Below are 26,826 nucleotides of genomic sequence, written 5' to 3' on the forward strand. Positions count from 1 at the left end.
TAGTTTGTTCTTGGATGATTTTAACAATCTTTTTATTTTAAAGCTTCCTTAAAAAGAACCACTTCCCCCTTTTTAGTAATTATTGATTTATATTGGGTTATTAGAGAAGAAAATGTTTTCAATATTTTTAATGTTTAAAGTAGTGGACAAGTTCCTAGGATTTTTTGGATGCGTTTTTGTATTTTTTTTTATTTGTTGAAAAATAAAATCAAGTTGCACAAAGCCTGTAATATTTATATTGAATGTGTGTATGTGTGTGTGCACGTGCATATGCGCACATACGTAGGTACATAAGCATGCATAGAGAATTTTTAGGAAGAGATACAAAAAAAATTGAGTGTGAGCCTGTGAGATGAGTGTGAGCCCATGAGAAGAGGGAATATGGGTAAGGGGAATCGCATACTTTTTATTTCCTATCCTTCTGTTCTATTGATTTTTTGCTATAAGCTTGTATTTTAAAAAATAATTTGGGCGGGCGGATCACGAGGTCAGGAGAGCAAGACCATCCTGGCTAACACGGTGAAACCCCGTCTCTACTAAAAAATACAAAAAAAAAATTAACCAGGGGTGGTGCCGCACACCTGTTGTCCCAGCTACTTGGGAGGCTGAAGCAGGAGAATGGTGTGAACCAGGGAGGCGGAGCTTGCAGTGAGCTGAGATCGCACCACCGCACTCCAGCCTGGGCGACAAAGCAAGACTCTGTCTCAAAAAAAAAAAAAAAATTATTTTTTGAAACGTGAAATTTCCAAGGAAACTTTTTCTCACATCACACCTTTTTAGATAGTCTGTGAGCAGCAACTCAAGACTCCCCTGTGTTTCTCCCATGGATGGGCAGAATCTGCTTTCGTATACCCCTGCCCCCTCCCCCATCCATCTGATAACTTTGGTCGTGGTAGAAAAAGAGTAACCACTGTTTCTGTCCTGTTCCCACACTGTGTGTTTCTCACCGGTGCACACAATTTCACACCATAAACAGGACCCTTAGAAATCGTGCAGTGCGGTTGCCTCTTTCACGGTGGCCTTTCCACTTCTTTGAAATGTCAACTAGATGGTCTTCCTTTAATGACGAGCTAAGAAGGGCTGAACTGGAATTGGAATGCCTTCTTTTCTTTTCTTTTCTTTTCTTTTCTTTTCTTTTCTTTTCTTTTCTTTTCTTTTCTTTTCTTGACAGAGTTTCTTGCTCATGTTACCCAGGCTGGAGTGCAATGGCGTGATCTTGGCTCACTGCAAACTCCGCCTGCCGGGTTCAAGTGATTCTTCTGCCTCAACCTCCCAAGTAGCTGGGATTACAGGCACCCGCCACCACGCCCAGCTAATGTTTTGTATTTTTAGTAGAGACAGGGTTTCACCATGTTGGCCAGGCTGATCTCAAACTCCTGACCTCAGGTGATCCACCCGCCTCGGCCTCCCAAAGTGCTGGGATTACAGGTGTGAGTCACTGCGCCAGGCCTCGAATACCTCATTTTCTTTTTTCTTTTTCTTTTTTTTTTTAAGAGAGAGTCTTGCTCTGTTACCCAGGTTGGAGTGCAGTGGCATGATCTCAGCTCACTGCAACCTTCACCTCCTGGGTTCAAGCAATTTTCCTGCCTCAGCCTCCCAAGTAGCTGGGATTACAGGCACCTGCCACCACATCTGACTAATTTTTGTATTTTTAGTAGAGATGGCGTTTCGCCATGTTGGCCAGGTTGGTCTTGAACTCCTGACCTGAGGTGATCCCCTCGCCTCTGCCTCCCAAAGTGCTGGGATTACAGGCGTGAGCCACCGCGCGAGGCCGGAATACCTTATTTTCTCAGATTCGACATTACTCTGCGTCCCCGAGTTTAATGAGGTCTGCTGTGTGGTACCTGAGTATTGTTACGCCAGCCTATAACTGACAGCCCACATTCTAAGGTTCATATACTGTTATAACAAGAAGAGTCTCATGATTCTGAAAACACTCAGACCCACCAGACATGGTGGCTCGTGCCTGCAATCCCAGCACTTTGGGAGGCTGATGTGGGAGGATCCTTTGAGGCCAAGAGTTTGAGGCCAACCTGGGCAATATAGCAAGACCCCGTTTCTACAACAACAGAATAAAAACACCTAGACCCGACAGCTCGAGATCCTTGGTCCAAGAAGCTCAAAAGGAGTCTCTAGCGATTGTCTCAGACCACTAGGGAGAGCCAGCTTGCCTTCGTCTTGATATTTAACATTTGTTATCTGAGATTCATTAGGAAATTTACACTATGAAATTTAAGGTAGGCCGGCGCAGTGGCTCAAGCCTGTAATCCCAGCACTTCCGGAGGCCGAGGTGGGTGGATCACGAGGTCAGGAGATTGAGACCATCCTGGGTAACATGGTGAAACCCTGTCTCTACTAAAAATACAAAAAAAAATTAGCCAGGGGTGGTGGCGGGCGCCTGTAGTCCCAGCTACTCAGGAGACTCAGGCAGGAGAATGGTGTTAACCCGGGAGGCGGAGCTTGCAGTGAGCTGAGATAATGCACTGCACTTCAGCTTGGGCGACAGAGCGAGACTCCGTCTCAAAAAAAAAAAAAAAGAAAGAAATTCATAAGGTGACATTTTCCTTGTAAGATTTCTGCAGCCTCAGAGATAAGTTGCTAAAATAAAGAATGTTTAAGTCACTCTGGAGAGCTGAGTGAAAACTCATTTCAACCTTGGGAAGGGCCAGGAGGGCAGTGAGCTCTCCCTCACCCAGGCCTGAGCCATCGGATGGTGGAACTCATGGTTTGGGGTCCTTCCTGAGGAAAGGCTGTGGCCGGACCCCAGGCAGCATGCACACACCAAAATCAATGGCTGCAGCTCTTTGTGTACGTTTCCCTTACCTCCTGGGTCCTCAACTGTCTTCCCATCTTGATTCTGTGCATAGGTTGTGGAAAGGAGGAGGACCCCTGCTGAAATTCGAGAGGAGTTTGAGCGGCTGCAGAGAGAGAGAGAAGAGAGGAGATTGCAGCAGCGAACCAATCCCAAGGTAAGCCAGGGGCCACGTTTCATGAGGACACTTCATGAAAAGGCCTCATAACTAGAAGCCAGGTCTGAAATAATGAGGTGCTGGTGGATTGTTAGAGTAAAAACATACAAGCTGCTGGGACAAAATTTAGCTTATATTATGTCAAAGTTGTGTCTTTCTGGAAAACACCTCCCTGGTAGCCATCAGCCACGCTGCTGCTCATCTCCAGGAGATGAAGGTTTTGTACCATGTGGAGGGAAGACAAAACCCATCCCCTGTTTTTTCCAGAAGTCTGGGAGTTTTGCCAAGCAGATATACAGGCTAGTCATTGAAGGCTGTTTCCTCCAACTGTGCTGCCCAAGTCCTTGACACTGGAAATCAGAGGACAGAGGCAGGCAGGGCAGAGGACAGCCACCTAACCACCTAAGCATTGAGGCAGCAGAAGTCCTTGCTTACCCGTTAGGATACGGAGAGCCAAATAATGCAAAGGGCTCAGGGCACGTCCGCATGGCCTTGAGCAGAAGTCCCTGCTCACATCACCCCAGGGCATTGGTGCCGTGACCACCGGTCACTGGGTTGTTTGAGCGGCATCGGTGTCCCAGATCACCGATGGAGTTTAAGTCCTTTAACTACTGAGTCAGAGTTACTTTTCAATGCTAAGTATGCTCTCTTTTTCCTTTCAGTTTGCTGGGGAGGTTGTTTTGCACGTGTGCCCCAGCTCTGTGGCAAGTAGGATAGCTTGGTCACTTTGAGATTCCAGTTGTACTGAATGGCTAATGAAACGTGGCCCGGTGTACTGTTCAGCTGTGTTTAAAAAGAGGGCTCAGTGGCCAGACCCTATCACTGTGGCCAGGATGGCCTGGCAGAGAGCCTGTATCTGTCATGATAAGGAGCTGGGAGCTCCCCGGTCTTCCATCAGCCTCTTCTCCCATGATCTGTGTCAAATCATCAACGTTGTTGGAAGGAGAGCAGAAGCCATACAAAGTTATAAGAAGCATTATTATTTTCTTTAAACCTTGTAAAGGAATAGAATAGGCCGGGTGCGGTGGCTCACTCCTATAATCCCAGCACTTTGGGAGGCAGAGGCGGGCAGATCACCGGAGGTCAGGAGTTCGAGACCAGCCTGGGCAATATGGTGAAACCCCATCTCTACTAAAAATACAAAAAAATTAGCCAGGCATGGTGGTGCATGGCCACCAGCCTCCCGAGTAATTTCAGCTACTTGGGAGGCTGAGACAGGAGAATAGCTTGAACCAGGGAGGTGGAGGTTGTGGTGAGCCAAGATCATGCCACTGCATTCCAGCCTGGACAACAGAGTGAGACTCCATCTCAAAAAAAAAAAAAAAAAAAAAGAAAGAAAAAAAACAAATGCTGGCTTAAACTGGGATGCATAGTAAGATAAACCTCTGATGAAATACATTCCAGAAAGCAGTTTATTTAAGACCCATACAGCATTGAAAGGACCATATATCCAGAACATGTCCATCTCTTTGAATCCCACATTTCAAAGTATATCTGACCAGATAAAATTATGGATGGGAATGAAGCTTGTGTATCACTCATTATCATGTGTAATCAATAAATGATTTAATTCTCTTGGGAAAAAGGTGTATATTTGAAAATGGTAACACCTCTGCTCCCATCTACTCACTCTCCCCCTCAACAGAAGTGCAGGGTTACCTTTTGGTCAGATGGAGGTAGAGAATCAAAACCCTGGGTGAACCGAGCCAGGGAGTTAGGATAATTGGGAGAGTTGAAAATCTCCGAGGTGCCCTGAGCTGTGCTCATGGTTCCTGCTTGGATCTCCCAGCCAGGTGCCCGGAGGGAGGTCTGGCTTGGAAGGTCGGTATTGGCAGATGGAGGTGGGATGGGGGAGGTGGGGGTGCCTGGCAAGAGCAGGCTGTTCCTTTGGTGTTTTTGATGTTCTGGCTGGAGGTTTGCTGTGTTAGGAGCAGTGAAAGGGAAAGAGAACCTCACTATCATCCTGCATCCGTGTCCCATGATCAAATCGGCCATCTGGGGGGGTGTGGCAGTTGCTTATTGGGACTCTATGCAAATGTGTCTGCAGGCCATGTTTCTGTGGAATGAGGGAGCACAGCTGTGACCATCTCACACAGGCATGCAAGTGATTTTTAAAATGTCCTATACTTTGCTACTTCCATAAAACTGCTTCCAAATACATAAAACATTTTCTAATCAGAAATATTGAGTGATAACCAGATGTTGGCTGTCCAGCATTTTAAGGAGAGGATTTGAGGTATATCTTTCTTTCCATTTCTGAGGGGTTTTTTTGCCTTTCAAGATGAGCAAACATCCTTGTCCTGAGAAGAAAGGGGTGATCTCCGCTTTAAGGAGACCATGGAGGGTGGGCGTGGTGGTGCATGCCTGTAATCCCAGCACTTTGGGAGGCCAAGGCAGGAGGATTGCTTGAGTTCAGGAGTTTGAGACCAGCCTGTGCAATATAACAAGACCCCCATCTCTACAAAATATTTACAAATTAGCTGAGCACAGTGGCACATACCTGTAGTCCAGGCTACTTGGGAGGCAGACGAAGGAGGGTTGCCCGAGCCCAGGAGTTCAAGGTTGCAGTGAGCCGTGATTGCACCACTGCACTCCAGCTGGGCAACAGAGCAAGGTCCCGTCTTAAACAAAAACAGAAGGACACTTTTGATGACTTAGAGGTCAACCTGTCAACTGGACCCCCCACAGAGGACCTCAGCTCAGAGGGGTTTGCAGGCTGTATCCCGTGCGTGATATTGCCGCCTGAAACGCGGGTGCATATTTCTCTCTGTTTTCGTCAATAAGAGCAGATTAGGTAGGGATTTCCAGTACATTGATGTATCTACCAAGCAAAAAGGCCTAGTGAGGAAAAGCCCAGGTTAGAAGGTACAGCTGCCAGCAGGAGGCAGGACACAGAGTGAGCCGTTTGACAGTGCTCCCTTTTCTCTTCTGTAAAATGAGGACGTCTGTCCTGACTACTGTGCCAAATTGTGAAAAGATTGAAAACACATGAAATAGATGTTAATTTATTAGGGAAAGATAATCTTGCTATATAAATGCAAGGTGGTACTGGTACCAAAATGACGTTCAGAACTAAATGTGGTGGTGGTGTTTCATTCAACACTGAGGAGGAAATTCTTGGCTTGGTCAGGAATGGTGGGACCTGTGAGTTGGGATTTGTAAATGGCCCTTGAGGCCGGGCGCAGTGGCTCACGCTTGTAATCCCAGCACTTTGGGAGGCCGAGGCAGGTGGATTACGAGGTCAGGAGATCGAGACCATCCTGGCTAACACGGTGAAACCCTGTCTCTACTAAAAATACAAAAATTAGCCGGGCGTGGTGGCAGGCGCCTGTAGTCCCAGCTACTCGGGAGGCTGAAGTAGGAGAATGGCGTGAACCCAGGAGGCAGAGCTTGCAGTGAGCTGAGATCGCACCACTGCACTCCAGCCTGGGCCACAGAGTGAGACTCTGTCTCAAAAAAAAAAAAAAAAGAAAGAAAATGGCCTTCGAACCATTCTTGCAGCCTTTGCCTGGGGCCAGGCCCGGTGCTGTTTGCAGTATGGCTGGCTGTGATATGGACTAGTGTGGAATGTGCCTTACCAGGCACCATGGTGCCCAGGAAGGAACGTGTGAAATCCCCAGCCCCGGCGTGTGTCCACTTTGCCTGCTGGCTCCAGCTGATGAAACACGTGCATGCACACACACACACACGCAGGAACACAGGCACATCCATGGGAGGCAGCATGGGAGAGCCTTGGACTTGGTGTCCAGGGCCCTGCGTCCAGACTCAGATTCCACCTTCCTGTCTGTGCCCTCGATCAAGTCCCTTCTGCATTCTTAGTCCAGTTTCTGCCTCCATGAAATGGGAGGCCCGCTTTCTGGGTTGAGTCTTTGGACCCCACAGTCCTTAGCTCTAATCACCTGTTTTCTGCCTTTGCTTTGCCCTGTGGGAGTAAATTCCTGTCTGTATGTCCTGCTGGAAAATGCCACCCTTGGGTTGCTGGGGTCCCAGTGTCTTTAGGGCCCTCCACATTGAACTGGCGTCAGGGAGAGAATTGGTGGCTGGGCAGGACGTGGGTTCATCCCTGAGAGCAGTATGCGAAACTGGACCCGACTGGACCACCCTGGGCATCCTCCTGCCATCTTCGGATTTCTGTTTTATTTGCATAATCCATCCGCATTTCTTGCATTTTAAGGACTTAAGATCATGTAACAGTGTCGTTCTGTGTTGTATTCACTTCGTATTGATTATTTTAATTCCTTTTTTCCTTAATACCCATAAATCTTCTCCCTCTGTGGAGGGCAGCCACTTTGAGCATATTTAGAAGGCAACTTGATCCCAGGCAGCTTGTCCGACTTCATTGCTGCCTCCTTCGTGATCTTGTTTAGATCCTGTGTGGAGCAGATGATTAAGTTAGGTTTGTTTGGGGGTGTGGGGGCAAAGGAGTTTGACTGTCTCTGCGGGCATATATTGCTTTAGTTTTTTGACCCTATGACAAAATAGTTTGATGGAGATTTACGTTATTTCCTGGCCATTTTTGCTATTACAGAGGTTGATATACACTCTTTGGCAAGACCTCTCTGATCTAGAAAACTCCATCATCAGCATGGTTTGTGTAATAGCTGAGAGACACAATTCAGCTTTATTAGAAAAAAATGTAAATGATGTATCGGCCAGGCATGGGGGCTCACACCTGTAATCCCAATGTGTCCAGAGTTCATTCCTTTTGGTGGGTTCATGGTCTCACTGACTTCAACAATGAAGCCATGGACCTTCGCGGTGAGTGTTACCTTAAAGGTGGTGCGGACCCAGAGTGAGCAGCAGCAAGATTTATTGTGGAGAGCAAAATAACAAAGCTTCCACAGTGTGGAAGGGGACCCGAGCAGGTTGTTGCTGCTGGCTGGGGTGGCCAGCTTTTATTCCCTTATTTGTCCCTGCCCATGTCCTGCTGATTGGTCCATTTTACAGAGTGCCGGTTGGTCCATTTACAGAGTGCTGATTAGTGCACTTACAATACTCTAGCTAGCCACAGAGCACTAATTGGTGCTTTTTACAGCGAGCTGATTGGTGCATTTACAATCCTCTAGCTAGCCACAGAGCACTGATTGGTGCGTTTTTACAGAGTGCTGATTGGTACATTTACAACCCTCTAGCGACAGAGCGCTGATTGGTGCGTTTTTACAGAGTGCTGATTGGTAACATTTGTAAGACAGAAAAGTTCTCCAAGTCCCCACCTGACCCGGGAAGTCCAGCTGGCTTCACCTCTCACCAACACTTTGGGAGGCTGAGGTGGGTGGATCATCTGAGGTCAGGAGTTTGAGACCAGCCTGACCAACATGGTGAAACCCCATCTCTACTAAAAATACAAAAATTAGCCAGGCGTGGTGGCAGGCGCCTGTAATCCAAGCTGCTTGGGAGGCTGAAGCAGGAGAATCACTTGAACCTGGGAGGCGGGGGTTGCAGTGAGCCGAGATCGCGCCACTGCACTCCAGCCTGAGCGACAAGCTCAAGACTCCGTTTCTAAATAAATAAATAAAAATAATGTAGCAAGAGCCTGGGCAACATGGTGAAATCCTATCTCTACCAAAAAAAAACAAAAAACAAAAAACAATTAACTGGGCATGGTGGCATGCTCCTGTAGTCCCAGCTACTCGGGAGGCTGAGGCAGGAGGAATGCTTGAGCCCTGGAGGTGGAGGTTGCAGTAAGCCAGGATCGTGCCAGCCTGGCTCCAGCCTCCAAGATGTACTCCAGCCTGGGTGACAGAGAGAGACCCCATCTGAATAACGTATCAAGGAAGGCATATAACCATAAAAATATTTTTAAATGCCAAAATGTTTTCATAAAGATGTAAGCGTGCATCACTTGATTATTTTTAAAGGATGTTGGGGTTGCCCTGGCTAATAACCGTAGCCAGCAAAGTCGCCCATGGTTATGACTTCAGTCTGTTCTGCAGAAGTGATTCTGATGTCATGAAACTGCCTGGACTTGGCTGAGAGGATGATGGGGCAGAAGAAGGGTTGTTTAAGCCATATGTTTGTTGTGCGTAGTGGCAGGAAGGGGCAATTTACCGTCTGCAGAAATGGGCTGCTGTTGCAATTGGAGAAAAGTTGTCTTGTAAGGAGAAAAGGGACGAAAGCCTGGTTAATCAGGTCTGGGAAAGCGCTGTGATAATGAAACTGAAACCCTGGAGAAGAAGAGTGGTCTTGGCAATCGGGATAGAAGGCACAGAGGGATTCAAAGGTAAAACAGCTGTTTGTCTTGAAATGAGTATCCGTCAGAGGGCTGTTTTCACCCCCTCATGTCAGCATAATCACTCACAAACAAGGTTTCAGAATTAAAGACTACTGTTTATACGGGGAGGACAGGCTCTGACTTCCATTTGAGATAAAGTGATTCTGTGGGAAGCGTCATGAGTGCCATGCTGGGTTCACCAGTTATAAAACAGGTGAATTTCACATTGCCTCGTATCACCTCTTTTGGTGGAATTTTCAGTTAGTAAAGAGTTCCTTTTGAGATTGCAGTTGACAGAAATTTCTTATGTTACCCTCATGGCCAGATAAATATAAACATGAAAATCATTCCACGTGGGTGGCGGTGAATGTGTTAACGTGATTGTGACCATCACTACACAGTGTCTGCGTGTATCACATCAGCACCTGTACACCTGGCACGTGTGCAGTCTGTATTTGTCAGTTAAATGTTTTACATGTTTTTAAGAAGATTTGAAACCAAAAAATAAAGAATTTAGAATGGTACATTCCTGGCTGAATAAACAACTGATTCTACTCAACGAGTACAAATACATCATTTCCTACCTGGTAAGAAGTTTCTCATCGTGGGAGAAAGGCTCTAACTCAGGCTCAGAATTTCTGAGTGATGTCAGTGAAGACGTGTTTATCACATTCACAGTTGACCCAAGGCAGAAGGTTCTAAAAGAGCCCAGTGAACAAGAATGAAGGGATTAAACTGCAAAATAACATTTAACAGGGAGAAATGTGCTAGCTACGAAAGGGGGGAATCAGGGAAAATGGTTATCTTTCGTTGACTTGGTTTAATATTAGCAATTTTGTGGGTTGGAGGTGGGTAAAAATGGTTGATTTATTCGCAAAGTAATTTAATTTGGGTACCTGTAATGTGCCAGACACTTTAGGAATGTGAACATTCCACAGAGAATAAAACAGACAACCTAATCCTGCCATGAAGCTTAATGATCTAGTTGAGGGACAGAGAAGCTGCAGTAAATGCAATATATAAATTATATATTAAGACTGGGCGCGGTGGCTCATGCCTGTAATCCCAGCACTTGGGCAGGCCGAGGCAGGCAGATCATCTAGGCAGGAGTTCAAGACCAGCCTGGCCAACATGGCAAAACCGCATCTCTACTAAAAATACAAAAATTAGCCGGGCTTGGTGACGTGCTCCTGTAGTCACAGCTATTTGGGAGGCTAAGGCAGGAGAATCACTTGAACCTGGGAGGCAGAGGTTGCAGTGAGCTGAGATCTCGCCACTGCACTCCAGCCTGGGCAACAGAGTGAGATTCTGTCTCAAAAAAAAAAAAAATTATATATTAGAAGGAGAGAGAAATGACGTGGGGGGTACATAAAGCGAAGGAAGTGGGGAAGGCTGCAGTTTTTTTGTTTTGATTTTGGTGTTTTTTTTTTGTTTTTGAGACGGAGTCTTGCTCTGTTGCCCAGGCTGGAGTGCAGTGGCGCAATCTCGGCTCACTGCAAGCTCCGCCTCCCGGGTTCATGCCATTCTCCTGCCTCAGCCTCCCGAGTAGCTGGAACTCCAGGCGCCTGCCACCACGCCCAGCTAATTTTTGTATTTTTTGTAGAGGCGGGGTTTCACCTTGTTAGCCAGGATGGTTTCGATCTCCTGACCTTGTGATCTGCCCGCCTCGGCCTCCCAAAGTGCTGGGATTACAGGCGTGAGCCACCGTGCCCGGCCTTGGTATTGTTTTTGAGACAGAGTTTCACTCTTGTTGCCCTGGCTGGAGTGCAGTGGCACTGTCCTGGCTCAATGTAACCTCCATCTCCTGGATTCAAGCGATTCTCCTGCCTCAGCCTCCGAGTAGCTGGGACTACAGGTGCATGCCACCATGCCCGGCTCATGTTTTTGTGTTTTTAGTAGAGACGAGGTTTTACTATATTGGCCAGGCTGGTCTCAAACTCCTGACTTCAGGTGATCCACCCGCCGCGGCCTCCCAGAGCGCTGTGATTACGGGTGTGAGCCCATGCCCAGCCTGCAGTTTTAATTAGAGTAGTCGGGCTTCACTAAAAAGGTGCCACTGGAGGAAGGATGGGAAGCAGATGACAAAGTTAGCCACGTGGCCATCTGGTGAAGAGTGTTGCAGATAGAGGGCAGAGCCAACGCAGAGGCCAAAATGGAGAGGTGAATCTGGTATGTTCAAGGAACAGCAAAGAGGCCAGTGTGTCTGTGGAACGATGAGAGAAGACATTAGTAGGAGTTGAAGACATTCCATTTCCCCAATGTGAAATAGGGACCAGGCTTAATGTGTGATGGTTCAAGAGACAAGAACCAATAGCAACAAGTCAGTGTTACTGGGAGATGATTTGGGGTTAATATAAGGAACATTGAGCAAGTTGGGCTGCTGGGGACTCATGGAAACTGCTTTGATCCACTGTCTAGTCATGAACACAATGTGATGAGGACCTCTGTCTTCCAACAGGTAGCAGTGGGTGGGATGGGTATGTAATTTAAATAAAAACTAAGTCTTACAGACTATTTGCAGAGCCAGTGCAGGACTAGACCCAGGGCCGGCAGGCATTGCTCCTATCTGGGCTGGATTAACTTGGATCAGGAATTATAGGGGCCATTGATGACATCTGCTGGCCAGGGGGGCAGCAGTTGGCCTGTGAGTATTGATGTCATATGGTTATGTTGGATCCTCCCAAGGGAGAAGCAGCTGAGGTTTACGGACACAAGAACTCTACTAATTTAAAAATAGGCCTATAAAGAATTTCTCTATAAAGTAAGTTTTTAGATAGCTTTTTGTTTGGAAGTCCTTAAGATATGGGGAATTTTTTTTTTTCAATTTTTTTTGTCAGAGTAATATGTGTACAAGGTTCAAAAGTCAGGTATTTACTAGACTTATAAAGAAAAGCCCTGCCGCTCCCCCCTTTCTACTCCTGACTCCTGTTCCCTTAAGGCAGCCACTCCCAGCTCTTGGAGCTGTTTCTTCTGACATGTTTACGTGGTTCTCTCAGTTTCTTCAGTTTTCAGTCTACCCAGTGTAATTATAATTGGATTACATTAATATTCACTATATACATTGTGGTGACCATATAATTACTCAGTTGACCCAGATGATATACCAGGATTACCTAGCCTTTCTTAACACTTTTTCCTCTGTGTTATTAGTAATTGTCTCATTCGTTTCCTTTGATTAGTTTTCTGTAAATCTATCACAAAGTCATCTCCAGACTCTCTTGTCAGAGCCGAAATGTTCCTCCCAGTTTCATTAGACGCTTCAGGTATTGTGTCACTCATTCTGATCTCAGTGGCATCCCGGAGCCCTCAGTCCCCAGATCCCGTCTGAAGGTGTCACTCCATTGCTGCAATCTCACGATCAAGCTGGAGCAGATGAGGAGTATCGATGCACAGAAATGGTGGTTTCTTGAGATGGAACCTAGTCCTGGTGAAGATTCTGTGATCACTGTTGAAATGACAACACAGGATTTGAAACATAAGTTAGCGGATAAACCTATTTTCACTTGGTTATCTTTAAATCCTAGAGTCTGGCTGGGCACCGGGGCTCATGCCTGTAATCCCAGCACTTTGGGAGGCCGAGGCGGGCAGATCACGAGGTCAGGAGATCGAGACCATCCTGGCTAACACGGTGAAACCCCGTCTCTACTAAAAATACAAATAAATTAGCCAGGCGTGGTGGCGGGCGCCTGTAGTCCCAGCTACTCGGGAGGCTGAGGCAGGAGAATGGTGTGAACCCAGGAGGCAGAGCTTGCAGCGAGCCGAGATCGTGCCACTGCACTCCAGCCCAGGCGACAGAGCAAGACTCCGTCTCAAAAAGAGTAGGAATCATTATTTGGGGCATGTGTCTACAGACTTTAGTCTGTTCACCAACCCTGTCTATCTCCAGTATCAGTGTTCTGATTATGTGCTGCTGTATAACCATTTCCAAACTTGGTGGCTTCCAACAATAATTCCATACTGTCTCACAGTTCTGTGGATTGGCTGGGAGTTGACTGTGATGGGATGGTGCTCACAGGGGTTGCAGTCAGATGGCTGGCATCGCTGTCTCTCTAGGCAACCTCTCCCCGGGCCAGCTCAGGCTTCCTTGCGAACAGCAGTCTCTGGGTAGTTGGACTTAATACGTATTAGCTAGTGTCCCCCAGATAGTGCATTTTAGAGACCTGGGCCAAGCTGCAAGGCTTCTTGTGAGCTGGTCTTGAAGTCAGCACCATCACATCCACGCATTCTGTTGGACAAAAGCAAGTCTGAGAGTTGCTTTTGTGAACCTGAGAGGTTCAGGATCAAGGAGAGGGCTCTGTACAAGGGCGTGAGTACCCGCAGGCATGGTTCCTTAGGAGGCCTTTGATCTAACTTCCACAGTGTGTCACACTATTTTTTGAAGAGTGTATTTCCTGTGTCTTTTTCTTTTATAACATTGCCTACCATCTTTATGAAAGTTGCATTTATATTTAGCAAGTTATATTTTACTTTGAGATAGGGTCTCATACTATCACCCAGGCTAGAGTGCAGTGATACAGTCACAGCTCACTGCAGCCTTGACCTCCCGGGCTCAAGGAATCCTCCCACCTCCCAGTGGAATCCTCCCAGTCTCCTAGGTGACTGGGACCACAGGCGGATACCACCACTCCCAGCTAAACTTTTTTTTTTTTTTTTTTTTTGTTTTAGTTTTTTTGTGGAGACAGAGTCTCAACATGTTGCCTAGGCTGGTCTCGAACTCCTGGGCTCAAGCAATCCCTCCACCTCAGCCTCCCAAAGTACTGGGATTGCAGGAGTGAGCCACAGCACTCAGCTGAAATTTTTGACACATTTAATTGATTCATCTCTGTATATCATATTTTTAATTTAGAAAATATTCTCTCAATTCTAAATTTCTTCATATTAGAACATAAAAATATCTTGGCCCAAGTATTTTGACAGGTATTGTCTTTTTAACTTTATTCACAACAGTTTTCTTTGACACATTTTTCTAAATCATCTTTATTTATGATCTTTTGAATGTTTTATCAAATTTAGATGCTATAAAACTGTAGACCTTTTCAATTCCATTTCATTCTTGAACAGAATATAAATTTACCCAATTAAACATGACAGCTCCACCAAGATTCCTACACAAAATAAAGATACTCCAAAATGCCGTTATGGAATTTCAAAATTATATCTCATTATATCTCATAAACTCTTATTTATTTTGTATGGTTTTTTCCCCGTAAAAAGATCAGCTTCAGATTATTTTTCATTACAAGCTTTATTTTCAGTGATTGTAATTTTTTTTTTTTTTTTTTTTTTTTTTTAGATGGAGTCTTGTTCTTTTGCCCAGGCTGGAGTGCAGTGGCACAATCTTGGCTCACTGCAACCTCTTCCTCACAAGTTGAAGCAATTCTCCTGCCTCAGCCTCCTGAGGAGCTGGGATTATAGGTGCGCACCACCACGCCCGGCTAATTTTTGTATTTTTAGTAGAGATGGGGTTTCACCATGTTGGTCTCGAACTCCTGACTTCGTGAGCCGCCTGCCTCGGCCTCCCAAAGTGCTGGGATTACAGGCATGAGCCACCGCACCCGGCCTGTTCTTGTTTTTGAGACAGAGTCTTGTTCTGTCACCCATGCTGGAGTGCAGTGGCGCAATCTTGGCTCACTGCAACCTCCACCTTTCAGGTTCAAGCAGTTCTCCTGCCTCAGCCTCTAGAGTAGCTGGGACGTGTACCTGGCTAATTTTTGTATTTTTAGTAGCAACAGGGTTTCACCATGTTGGCCAGGCTGGTCTCGAACTCCTGACCTCAGGTGATCCCACTCCCTCAGCCTCCCAAAGTGTTGGGATTACGGGTATTAGCCACCACACCTGGCCACAGATTGTTCGTATACTGCCAGGCAGTTTTGTTGATTATTCAGAATCATCATCATGACAGAGATGTGTTCATGCTGTTACTCTGTGAATATAAAAAATTTGTAAATTTTGGCAACTACAACTTCATTTTCCATGGGTAGAATACCACAGCTTGTTTTGACACAATTATACATTATGCGTATCACTACAACTAATTCTAAGGATGTTTCTAGTCCATGGGTTTCTTGATTTAATAAGAAAATTTTTTACCATAACACTATACTGCCTCCAAGTTGGTATTTGAATATCACTGCAAAAACAAACACGTTTACCATTAATGTGGAACCTTTTAATTGAGTTTATAGTAGCATTTATAATGTCAGGTGTTTCACCCTCAACAGAAATCAAGTAATTATTAGAGTTAATGCATTTTCAGATTGAAGCATCTGATAGAAAGCTAGCACCAGCTGGGCGTGGTGGCTCACGCCTGTAATCTCAGCACTTTGGGAGGCCGAGGCGAGTGGATCACGAGGTCAAGAGATCGAGACCATCCTGGTCAACATGGTGAAACCCTGCCTCTACTAAAAATACAAAAAGTAACTGGGCATGGTGGCGTGCGCCTGTAGTCCCAGCTACTCGGGAGACTAAGGCAAGAGAATCGCTTGAACCCAGGAGGCGGAGGTTGCAGTGAGCCGAGATCGTGCCACTGCACTGCACTGGACTAATGGCTAATGTTGCCTGGTGACAGAGCGAGACTACAAAAAAACTAGCAAAAAAAGCTAGCAAAAAAACATTGTTTCAATGGGCTGCAAAAAGTTTAGTTAAAAAAATGTGTGTGGCCATGGTTTCATATACTGGATTAAGATATATGTCCGTTTTTAAAGTTGTGACTATCAAAGAATAATAAACATTGATTTTCTGAGTAACAAGCATTTTTATCAGCAAAATTTTAGCTTAGAATTCCTTGAGCAAATACAGTGTTCTGTTTCTCAAACTTAATTCTCATTAATTTGAGAAGGTGGATTAATTTTAAAGTCTCCCATTTGTTCATAATTTGTGCTGCTTTATCTTTGAAGGTATTTTTATTTAAAGAGTTTTAGGGTAGTTTTGTGGTATAAGGTTGTTTACCAAAAGATGTTTAATCCATGTAGCTCATTTCTAGGTTGTTTTGTGCATTCTTGGGTCCTGTTTGGTCTCTGAAAATCAAACTGTGTAGCTCTTACTCCTTTGACTAACACTTTTGTCTTTGGCGTGTCATTGCTCTGCAGACATGCGGACCGGCTCTCCTGGTCAAATGATGTTTTCTAGCTCTGGACGTCTGTGGTGCTCTGCAGTTTGGTTCGGACTGTGACATTCATGCTTTGTGGGCTTCCTGGTGGAGTGTCCTACCTAAACCCAGTGAACCCTGAAGTCAAATGACTTGTTCAATTAAAGCGAGCTGGCTGTTGAAGTGTAGCATTGTCTTTCATTCCACAAATACCACCCGTTCTGCTGACGGCTTGTTTTTCTGCCCCAGGGAACGATCAGCGTTGGAGTAGATGCCACTGACCTTTTTGATCGCTATGATGAGGAGTATGAAGATGTGTCCGGCAGTAGCTTTCCGCAGATTGAAATTAATAAAATGCACATATCCCAGTCCATTGAGGTAAAGCACACAACCACCTCTCCGAGTACAGCAAGGGCTCGAGTTAATGAGGCACAGCACACCAAGCAGCTGGAATGAGAGTCTGCCCAGGGTTTTTCTCATCTTTATTTATGAAAGGATGCAATTAGCCACTTAAAAAAGAAAGCGCTTCAGTCCCAGCCGTGTGTTACCGCTGTGCTGGCATGTGAGCCAGCAGGAGTGTGGGCTGGGGCACTTGGCTCCCAAGGTCTTGGGCCTTTCCAGCAGAGGGTGTTAATGGTCTGGGAGAAGTAGAGGCCCAAGGTCATGGGGTTCTGGGAGAGAAAGCAGACCTCCATGGATCATTCTAACAACCAGTTTTAGTTTTAAGGCAAATTCTGCTAGGCGCCGCAAGGCTATAGCAGCTCTCATCCTGAGCCCTGGGCACGCAAAAATGTCACCATTCTGCCCACTATTTGGATGTGGCGAGGTCAGGTCATTCTCCTGAGCGTTTATAGTAGGTCTTTGTCTCCTCAGCTCATTAATTTATTCTCCATTGCATCAGCCAACAACGTGGAGTCCTAACTTGGGGAAATTTGCCCCCTCTTGGAGCTCCCTGAGTCAGTTGATACAGAATACAGCCATGGGAAGGTCTTCAGTCCCCCCGGAACCCTGATGGCAAACCACAGAGGGAAGGCACACAGTGAAGTCACTGTGCTATCTGATACCATTGGGACATGCAGCCCCATGTTTCCCCTGGTGTTGTGAAATGTGCCCATTAAAGCTTTTGCAAAGCATATTACCCTCGTGGTCACATGCAGACCAAATAACAAAGCGGAAGAAAAGTGAAGCTGTTGCGGCAGTTCTGCATCCATGTGTGCTTCTGAACAGAGGAATCGTCTGCACCTTTGGCCTTGGGCTCACAGTGCGTTCTTTAGGCTGCTGCCATTGGCACTTCCTGTTGTTTTGATTCATTCATTACCAGCAAATACCATTTTTAGGCACCCTTGACAGCGACAGACACAGCCATCCTCTCTGGAAGCCTCTCTACCCAGAATGGAAATGGAGGAGGTTCCATTAACTTTGCGCTCAGACGAGTAACTTCGGCAAAGGGATGGGGAGAGGTAAGAATGTCTATTGGCTGAGTTGTGTTGTCCGTGCAAAGCCTTATTTCTGAACATTTACACTCTCAAAGCTCACCCTCAAACTCACCCTGGGGGCCCCGTTGTTGTGTAAGAATGGTACCAAGTGTCAAGCTTCCATAAGTTGACTGGTCCTAAAAGAAAAATAGGTCTCATAAGCCTGGCCAACATGGTGAAACCCCGTCTCTACTAAAAATACAAAACTTAGCTGGGCATGGTGGCACCTGCCTGTAATCCCAGCTACTTGGGAGGCTGAGGCAGGAGAATCACAAGAATCACATGAACCCAGGAGGCAGAGGTTGCAGTGAGTCAAGATCGCACCGTTGCACTCCAGTCTGGGGGACAAGAGCAAAATTCCGTCTCAAAAATAAATAAATAAATAAATAGGTCTCATATCTGAGAAGTCCTGTCAGTCTTCCTCACGGTTTAAAATTAGCATAGAAAAACAAGGTTTCCTATGAGATGCCAACTTCTAGAAATCCAGCCTCTGAAACTCCGTGTGTTTGTTCCCTTTGAGCAAAAAGCCTGTGGGCTCTTTTTCCTGCACAATTCAGAAGGCAGGTGCTCTCTTCAGCGTGATGGTTCACTGATGGGTGGCCATTTAACAGCCAGTTCTGCCGAGCAAATTGAGCTGCATCAAATTAACATCGAAGAGTTGCTTGAAAGTCACCCAGAATAGTAAACACGGCAGCCAGGCTCAGCTGTGACTTCCAAGGCGGTGCGAGTGTGGAACCGCGGCTGGGCTTTAACATCAGGCCCCTGAGGACCGCCCCAGTGACCTGGGAGACATTTGGCGCAAGACGAAAATGAAAAGGAGTCGGCAGTGCATGCGCGGGTGGGGGGCACACCGGACCACAGTCGGTGCTCTGCAGGTGGCGGGGGGCTGCGCCGGGAGGGGTAGGGGGAGCCAGCTGGTCTCCTGACCTCAGCCTGGGAGGCAAGGAACAGAGGTGAGCAGTTTTTTCTTTGGAGGGACACCAATGAAACATGTGCCTTTGAAGCCTGGGTCTCCTTTGGATCTGTGGCAGCAGACAGCTCCATTTGGCAAAGGTTAAGATGAGACATTAACAATCTTCCACCCCCTTCTTTTAGAGCCCTGGCAAGACCAGTGAATTGAATGAAGGAATTATACCCAGAGGTACATACCTGAGCCTGGGTTGCTGCTATGAGATAAAACACCATTAATGCCTTCTCTTTTTCCTTTTCAAACAGTTGGAATTTGGAGCCGGAGACCTACAGGGGCCTTTGTTCGGTCTCAAGCTGTTCCGTAATCTCACACCAAGATGGTAAATATGAGAGACAGCAGCTCCTCTTTGGTGGTCTTTGTTGGCTTAGGAGACTAGAACTGTGTGTTCTTTTTATCACAGTGGTTGGCACTATCTTGTCTGTCCTACAAGGTCACTGCATACATCAAGGGCAGGTATAGCACTGGCGTGAAGCCCAGGCAGTGTGCAGGTGGGAAGAGGCGGGATTGCAGGGGCCGGACCCTTGTCCCAGCCCTGGCCAGGCTGCACCATCCAGGTCTCGCACCTCCCTTACCTATGCCACGAGGCCACGGAGAAAGAGTGCCTTCAGGGAGAGTTGGTCAGTGGACCGAAACACTTACAGACTTATGGATCGTTCCATTGTCCCAGAGAATGACAGACTGCCTCATCATCAGGTTGATTGACATATGCCAGAGATGTAGTCCCCAGCCAGCCTCTGCTTCCTGTCGTCTCTGCTGCTGCCATGTCACACTCCTAGAACTGTATATCCCTGTCCCTTCTAGAACGACAGCAGTGTCTTCATTTCCTATATGGTGGGTGCAGTGATGTCTGTGTGAGCTCAGATAAAAGAATTGGTGGAGGGTAAATAATACCTCTTTCTTCCAGAGGAAGATATAGCTGAAGGAGTCCTAGAATGGAGCACACGGAGTTTATTTTATTTATTTATTTATTTTTGAGACAGGGTCTTGCTCTGTCTTGCCCAGCCTGGAGTGCGGTGGTGTGATCTCGGCTCACTGCAGCCTCTGCCTCCTGGGTTCAAGCTATTCTCCTGTCTCAACCTTCCGAGTAGCTGGGACTACAGGCGTGTGCCACCACACCCAGCTATTTTTGTATTTTTAATAGAGATGGGGTTTCACCATGTTGGTCAGGCTGGTCTCGAACTCCTGACCTCAGGTGATCCACCTGCCTCGGCCTCCCAAAGTGCTGAGATTACAGGCGTGAGCCACCGTGCCTGGCCTATTTTATTTTACTTTATTTTTGTTAGAGACGAGGTTTTGTTCTGTTGCCTAGGCTAGAGCGCAATAGTCCGGTCATAGTCCACTGCAGCCTTGAACTCCTGGGGTCAAGCAGTCCTCCTCCCTCAACCTCCCGAAAAACTAGGACTACAGGCGTGTGCCAACATGCCTGGCTCATTGTTTAGTTTTTTTTTAGGGATAAGTTATCTCTATGTTGCCTAGGCTGGTCTCAAGCTCCTGGATTCAAGCAGTCCTCCCACCTTGGCCTCCCAAAGCACTGAGATTAGAAGCATGAGCCACTTCAGCAAGCCTGGAGTACATGTTTTTTGTTTTGAGACAGGTCTCACTTTGTCACCCCGGCTGGAGAATAGTGATGCAATCTTGGCTCACTGCACCCTCAACCTCCCAGGCTCAGGTGACCCTCCTGAGTAGCTGGGACTACAGGTGTGCACCACCATGCCTGACTAATTTTTGTAGAGTTGGGGTTTCTCCTTGTTGGCCAGGCTGGTCTCTTAACTCCTGACCTCAGGTGATCCTCCCACCTTGGCCTCCCAAAGTGCTGGCATTACAGGTGTGAGCCACTGTGCCCAGGCACAGTGGCATGAATAACTTTCTTATCAAACATGTATTGTAGGCTGTACAAACATGTACAGGAGTTCGAGACCAGCCTGGCCAACATGGCGAAACCCCATCTACTAAAAATATAAAAATTAACCAGGCATGGTGGTGCTTGCCTGTAGTCCCAGCTACTTGGGAGGCTGAGGTGGGAGGATCTCTTGAATCCAGGAGGCGGAGGTTGCAGTGATCCAAGATCACACCACTGTACTCCAGCCTAAGCAGCAGAGCAAGACTGTCTCAAAAAAAAAAAAAAGAAAGTTATTACACTTCCAATGAGACATGTATCTGTGTGCCTGCCAGGCTCTGCAGGGGTTGACCTAATCCCTGCCCACTAGTCTGGTCGTTTGTCTGTGGGGCATGGGGCAGAGAACACAGGCAGGCTTGCAGGTCAGCCTGTTGTAGGGAGAGCAGGAGAAGTTGGGAGAGAGCCTGCGAAACAGGAGGATGTGGCCTGTGGGGCAGGCGGAGGCCGCTTAGGCACCAAAGCAGTGCTTCCTGGCTGAGCACGGTGGCTCATGCCTCTAATCCCAGCACTTTGGGAGGCCGAGGCGGGTGGATCACGAGATCAGGAGATCGAGACCATCCTGGCTAACACGGTGAAACTCTGTCTCTACTAAAAATGCAAAGAATTAGCCGGGAGCGGTGGCAGGCACCTTTAGTCCCAGCTACTCGAGAGGCTGAGGCAGGAGAATGGCGTGAACCCAGGAGGCGGAGCTTGCAGTGAGCCGAGATCGCGCCACTGCACTCCAGCCTGGGCGACTCTGTCTCAAAAAAAAAAAAAAAGCAGTGCTTCCAGACACACAAAGAGGAAAAGGAGCCGATGTGACTCACACCTGCAATCCCAGGGCTTTGGGAGGCCAAGGTGGGAGGATTGCTTGAACCCGGGAGGTTGAGGCTGCAATGAGCTGAGATTGCACCACTGTACCCCAGCCTAGGCGACAGAGCAAGACTGCCACCGAAAAAAAAATTTTTTTAAAGGTGGAAGGAATGTGGGACATGCTGCCATGGGGCATCACCTGGGTGCTGCTCACAACACAGCTCCACAGTCCCCTGCTCTACGTAATTGGATTCACCTACTGGGTCTGAGAAAGGGACTGGGATTCATACTTAGAAGAGAACAGCAGGGAAACAGCATCTGTATACACATCAGTGTTGTCCTGACCCTGTCTACTTAGATTGGTCACCCCAGATGCTGGTTAAAAGCCACCTCGGGGGCAGGGTGTGGTGGCTCATGCTTGTAATCCCAGCACTTTAGGAGGCCAGGTGGGACGATCACTTGAGCTCAGGAGTTTGAGACCAGCCTAGGCAACATGGCGAAACCTTGACTCTACAAAAAATATAAAAATTAACCAGGTGTGGTAGCACACACCTGTAGTCCCAGCTACTTGGGATGCTGAGGTGGGAGGATCGCTTGAGGCCAGGAGGTCGAGGCTGCAGTGAGCCATGTTGACACCACTGCACTTCAGCCTAGGTGACAGAGCAAGACCCTCTCTCAAAAAAAAAAAGAAATGCTGGTCAGGTGCGGTGGCTCACTCCTGTAATCCCAACACTTTGGGAGGCCAAGGCAGGCGGGTCGCCTGAGGTCAGGAGTTCAAGACAAGCCTGGCCAACATGGTGAAACCCTGTCTCTACTAAAAATACAAAAATTAGCCAGGCGTGGTGGTGGGCACCTGTAATTCCAGCTACTTGGGAGGCTGAGGCAGGAGAATTGCTTGAACCCGGGAGGCAGAGGTTGCAGTGAGCCAAGATCGTGCCACCGCACTCCAGCCTGGGCGACAGAGCCGAGACTCTGTCTCAAAAAAAAGAAAAAAAGCTGCTTTGGGTCTTATGAGGGAGGGGACTGGGAATCTAGGTGTTTTAAGCGCCCCAGGTGATTCTTAAGGTCACACAAGCTTGGGAGACACTTCATTAAGCAAAATCTTTTGGCCGTTTTGTTCTGGTTGAGCCTCAGTGTCTATTCATTGAGTGGTTACCAAGAGTTTGGGGTGGACTGATCATCAGCATTTACAGGCTTGGAAATTGAATTTAGTTCTACTACTTAGAGCTTATTAGACTTGAGCAGATTTAAACAGAAGGACGACTGATTTATAAACAAGGGGGTGATGTGTGACCAAGGATGCCAGCTTCTTTTTTTTGTTTGTTTTGTTTTGTTTTTGAGACGGAGTCTTGCTCTGTCACCAGGCTGGAGTGCAGTGGCGCAGTCTTGGCTCACTGCAACCTCCACCTCCTAGGTTCAAGCTATTCTTCTGCCTCAGCCTCCCAAGTAACTGGAACTACAGGCACATGCCACCACGCCTAGCTAATTTTTGTATTTTTAGTAGAGTCGGGGTTTCACCATGTTGGCCAGGATGGTCTCAATCACTTGACTTTGTGATCCACCCACCTCGGCTTCCCAAAGTGCTGGGATTACAGGCGTGAGCCACCGCGCCCGGCCTCCTAGCCCAGTTTCTTAATATATAGTGGCCAGGTTAGTTATGGATGTCTGCTAACCAGGGTCCTCTAATCCTTGGATCAAGTTGCAGATGTTCCTTGATTTACGATGGAGTTACGGCCGAAGAAGCCATCTTAAATCAAAAATATCGACCTGTTGGCTGGGCACAGTGGCTCACGCCTATAATCCCAGCACTTTGGGAGGCTGAGGCGGGTGGATCACCTGGGGGCAGGAATTCGAGACCAGTCTGGCCAACATGGTGAAACCCCATCTCTACTAAAAATACAAAATATTAACCGGACATGGTGGTGGGTGCCTGTAGTCCCAGCTACTCAGGAAGCTGAGGCAGGAGAATCACTTGAATCCAGGAGGCGGAGGTTGCAGTGAGCTGAGAAGATCACGCTACTGCACTCCAGCCTGGACGAGCGAAACTCCGTCAAAAAAAAAAAAAAAAAAAGACCTGTCCAGGCTCAAGTGCTCCTTCCTCCTCAGCCTCCAGAGTAGCTGAGACTACAGGGCGTGCCACTACACCTGGCTAATTTTGTGTCTTTTTTGTAGAGATGCGGGTTTTGTCATGTTGCCCAGGCTGTCCTTGAACTCCTGGGGTGAAGCAATTTGCCGCCTCAGCCTCCCAAAGTGCTGGGGTTACAGGTGTGAGCCAATGAGCCTGCCTACTGTTATTTTAATGGCATAAACATCACCTCCAGAGCTTAGAAAGGAGAGAAAGAAACTTAGGCAATTGATGTGGAGCTCTTTATTAAAGAAACCAGCTGTTAGTTTACCCTTCAGCACCTTGAATGAAGTGTGAATTTCTGTTAGTAAAATGAAATACCTCTTTTCAACCAGAAGATGGGGCTGGACTCCTTGGAAAGAAACTGCAGAGGCTCTTTTCGGGAACCGGTTTCCTGTGCTCGCTTTGCCTGTAGTTTCTGTCACTAGTACCCAGCTGTGGTCACTAGTACATCAGAAATCACACAGCAGCTCCAAAAATATACTGATGCCTCCACCCAGAAATTCTGGTTCCATAGGTCTGGGGTGTCCTCTAGGTAAGTGATTCTCAAACTCTACTGCACATTGGAATCATTGGGACACTTAGCACTCCAAGCCCACACTGAAGGAGTCAGCGTGCCGGCGGAGAAGCCACCAGCCGTGATTTGTGGATGAGCCGGGTGATTCCAGCGTGCAGTAGTTTGAGCACCACTGTCTTGGACTGCTTAATATGAGACCCTCCGTAGGTGATTCTGACTTGCACTCCTTGGCCCCCATCCATTCTAACTTGAGTGGGGTTGCATCTGCTGGCTTAGGAATGCAGACAGTCAGGTGCCTGTTTGGTTGTAGCTAAAGTTAGGGCGGCTGAGGGGAGTCGGGAGGTTACTAGGAAGATTCTGGCTAGGACCCTCCCCCTCTGTGTGGATAGAGGCCTGACCTCCTGCTTTTTTTTTTTACTGGGAGCTGGCCCAGGGATGCATAGACGTGACAGTAAGTGAGGTCTTAGCCAGGCAGAGAGGAAGTAACAGAACAGCTGAGAGCAGGTGCCATCCAGGACCTATTCTGTCTCTGTGTCTCTCCAGCTTTGTGACAACAAACTGTGCGCTGCAGTTTTCATCCCGTGGAATCCGACCCGGCCTGACCACTGTCCTAGCTCGGAACCTAGACAAGAACACCGTGGGCTACCTGCAGTGGCGATGGGGTATCCAGTCAGCCATGAACACTAGCATCGTCCGAGACACTAAAACCAGCCACTTCACTGTGGCCCTGCAGGTGAGCCGAGCAGCCATCATCTCCTGCAGACAGAGCTCTGGGAGGACCCCTCCTCCCAAGCACTCAGTGCTCCCCTTAAATCCTGCGTCCTGATCACCACTAAGTCTAAGCCCACGCAGGGCCCTGAGGGGCAGGCTCTCGGTGCTCACACTCGAGTGACCTGGTGGAACCTTCGAGTATGAAATGCAGTTGCCTTCAGGCGCCTGGGGCAGCTTTGTTGGATCATCTTAAAGCAGAACAACATCTTAATGTCTGGTGGGAGCCACCCACGGAATCGGGGGCGGGCAGATGAAGCCCCATAGCAGAATCATGCCCTCGGACGCCCCTGTGGCCACACCAGGGCTGGTACATGAGAAGCCCCACACGGGCCACTGCTCCTTGGCTCTCACCAGCCGCTGCCACGTAGGAGCATAGGCTCAGTGTCACCAGAGTTTTTTATTTCTTGTGAGAAGCTAGAAAACTGGGTTTTCAGTGAAGTCTCCCAGTTTTTAACTACTGGCTGCTAATAAATCATGGTGCACTCACTGCGGCTGCCAGACCGTGACCCCTGCCTTAAAGGCCTGTGTGCAGCAGATGCCCAGAGCTAGTGGGAGGGCAGATACCCATCTCCCCATGGAGTCACACGCCCTAGCCACGCATCCTTGCACCCTCTGTCTCCCCAGCTGGGAATCCCTCACTCCTTTGCACTGATCAGCTATCAGCACAAATTCCAAGATGACGATCAGACTCGTGTGAAAGGATCCCTCAAGTAAGTCCTGGCCTGGCTAAAATGGAAGCACACTGGTACTGCATGCGGGTCTTCACAGTGGAACCAGTTGGTGTAAGATACCTTGCTCATGTGAATATCTACGTGTGTGTGACATTTTTGGAGAGCTTCCTATTTTGAGGCTGTGGGGGATTTAACACGACAGTCCCAGCCCTGGAGGAGCTTAGAGAGTGTTGTGGAAGAACTAGACCATGGGTGTCCCGACCTTCTTCTGTCATGAATCTGCTCCCTGGGGGTCGAGGAGGCTGGAGGGAGGGAAGGGAAGGTACCTGGCCCCTTCTCAAATGACAGCTGCCCCTGAAGTGATGAATGAGGGGCACAGGCACAGACCGCGTTCTCTCCCTGCAGAGCAGGCTTCTTTGGGACGGTGGTGGAGTACGGAGCTGAGAGGAAGATCTCCAGGCACAGCGTTTTGGGTGCAGCCGTCAGCGTTGGAGTTCCACAGGGCGTTTCTCTCAAAGTCAAGTAAGTTGAACTTAGGCCTTTCTGGTCAAGGAATGCCTGTCACCTTCACTCAACCAGGCTTTACCCAAGTTAAGGCTGAAATAGCCTTTGCATTGTAATTTTGTTCTTAAAGACACAGTTGCTTGGCTAGGTGCAGTGGCTTATGCCTGTAATCCCAGCACTTTAGGAGGCCAAGGCGGCCGGATCGCCTGAGGTCAGGAGTTTGAGACCAGCCTGGCCAACGTGGCGAAACCCCATCTCTACTGAAAATACAAAAATTAGCCAGACGTGGTGGCACACGCCTATAATCCCAGCTATTTGGGAGGCCGAGGCAGGAGAATTGCTTGAACCCGAAGGCGGAGGTTGCAGTGAGCTGAGATGGAGATCGTGCCACTGCACTCCAGCCTGGGGGACAGTGAGACTCCGTCTCAAAAAATATAAAAAAAAAAATTCAGCCGGGTGCCATGGATCACGAGGTCAGGAGATCGAGACCATCCTGGCTAACATGGTGAAACCCCATCTCTACTAAAAATACAAAAAATTAGCCAGGGGTGGTGGCGGGTGCCTGTAGTCCCAGGTACTCAGGAGGCTGAGGCAGGAGAATCGCTTGAACCCAGGAGGCGGAGCTTGCAGTGAGCTGGGATCGCTCCATTGCACTCCAGCCCGGGTGACAGAGTGAGACTCCGTCTCAAAAAAAAAAAATAACAGTTGCTTGTGTCTTTGCTGAGTAAGCAAATGTCAAGCAGTGCATAGTTCCAACACCGAGGGAGTGAGGTGTACGTCTGAGCTCCAGCAGCCTCGCCTGATGTCACAGGATGCATCCTAGCAGCCCAGGCCTCC

At 47.8% G+C, this 26,826-nt stretch overlaps 2 protein-coding genes across 4 annotated transcripts in view; one reads left to right on the forward strand and one right to left on the reverse strand.

Annotated features, from left to right (window-relative positions):
- The window catches only part of DNAJC11 (DnaJ heat shock protein family (Hsp40) member C11), a 67,676-nt gene that overhangs the window by 31,311 nt on the left and 9,539 nt on the right, over positions 1–26,826 (forward strand). For both annotated transcript variants that reach the window (XM_016953272.3, XM_054662285.2), the window contains exons 4-10: positions 2,868–2,969; positions 16,517–16,645; positions 17,605–17,727; positions 18,958–19,031; positions 24,587–24,776; positions 25,439–25,524; positions 25,891–26,007. In XM_016953272.3, the coding sequence (XP_016808761.1) occupies positions 2,868–2,969; positions 16,517–16,645; positions 17,605–17,727; positions 18,958–19,031; positions 24,587–24,776; positions 25,439–25,524; positions 25,891–26,007 (821 nt within the window). The remainder of the gene's footprint in view (positions 1–2,867; positions 2,970–16,516; positions 16,646–17,604; positions 17,728–18,957; positions 19,032–24,586; positions 24,777–25,438; positions 25,525–25,890; positions 26,008–26,826) is intronic.
- THAP3 (THAP domain containing 3) overlaps positions 12,240–26,826 on the reverse strand; it is a 33,491-nt gene continuing 18,904 nt past the window's right edge. For both annotated transcript variants that reach the window (XM_063786980.1, XM_054662308.2), the window contains exon 5: positions 12,240–12,625. In XM_063786980.1, coding sequence (XP_063643050.1) covers positions 12,623–12,625 — 3 coding nt within the window. In that variant the 3' untranslated portion in view covers positions 12,240–12,622. The remainder of the gene's footprint in view (positions 12,626–26,826) is intronic.

The sequence above is a fragment of the Pan troglodytes genome, chromosome 1 (genome assembly GCF_028858775.2).
Source record: "Pan troglodytes isolate AG18354 chromosome 1, NHGRI_mPanTro3-v2.0_pri, whole genome shotgun sequence".
In the NCBI taxonomy this organism is placed as follows: Eukaryota; Metazoa; Chordata; class Mammalia; order Primates; family Hominidae; genus Pan; species Pan troglodytes.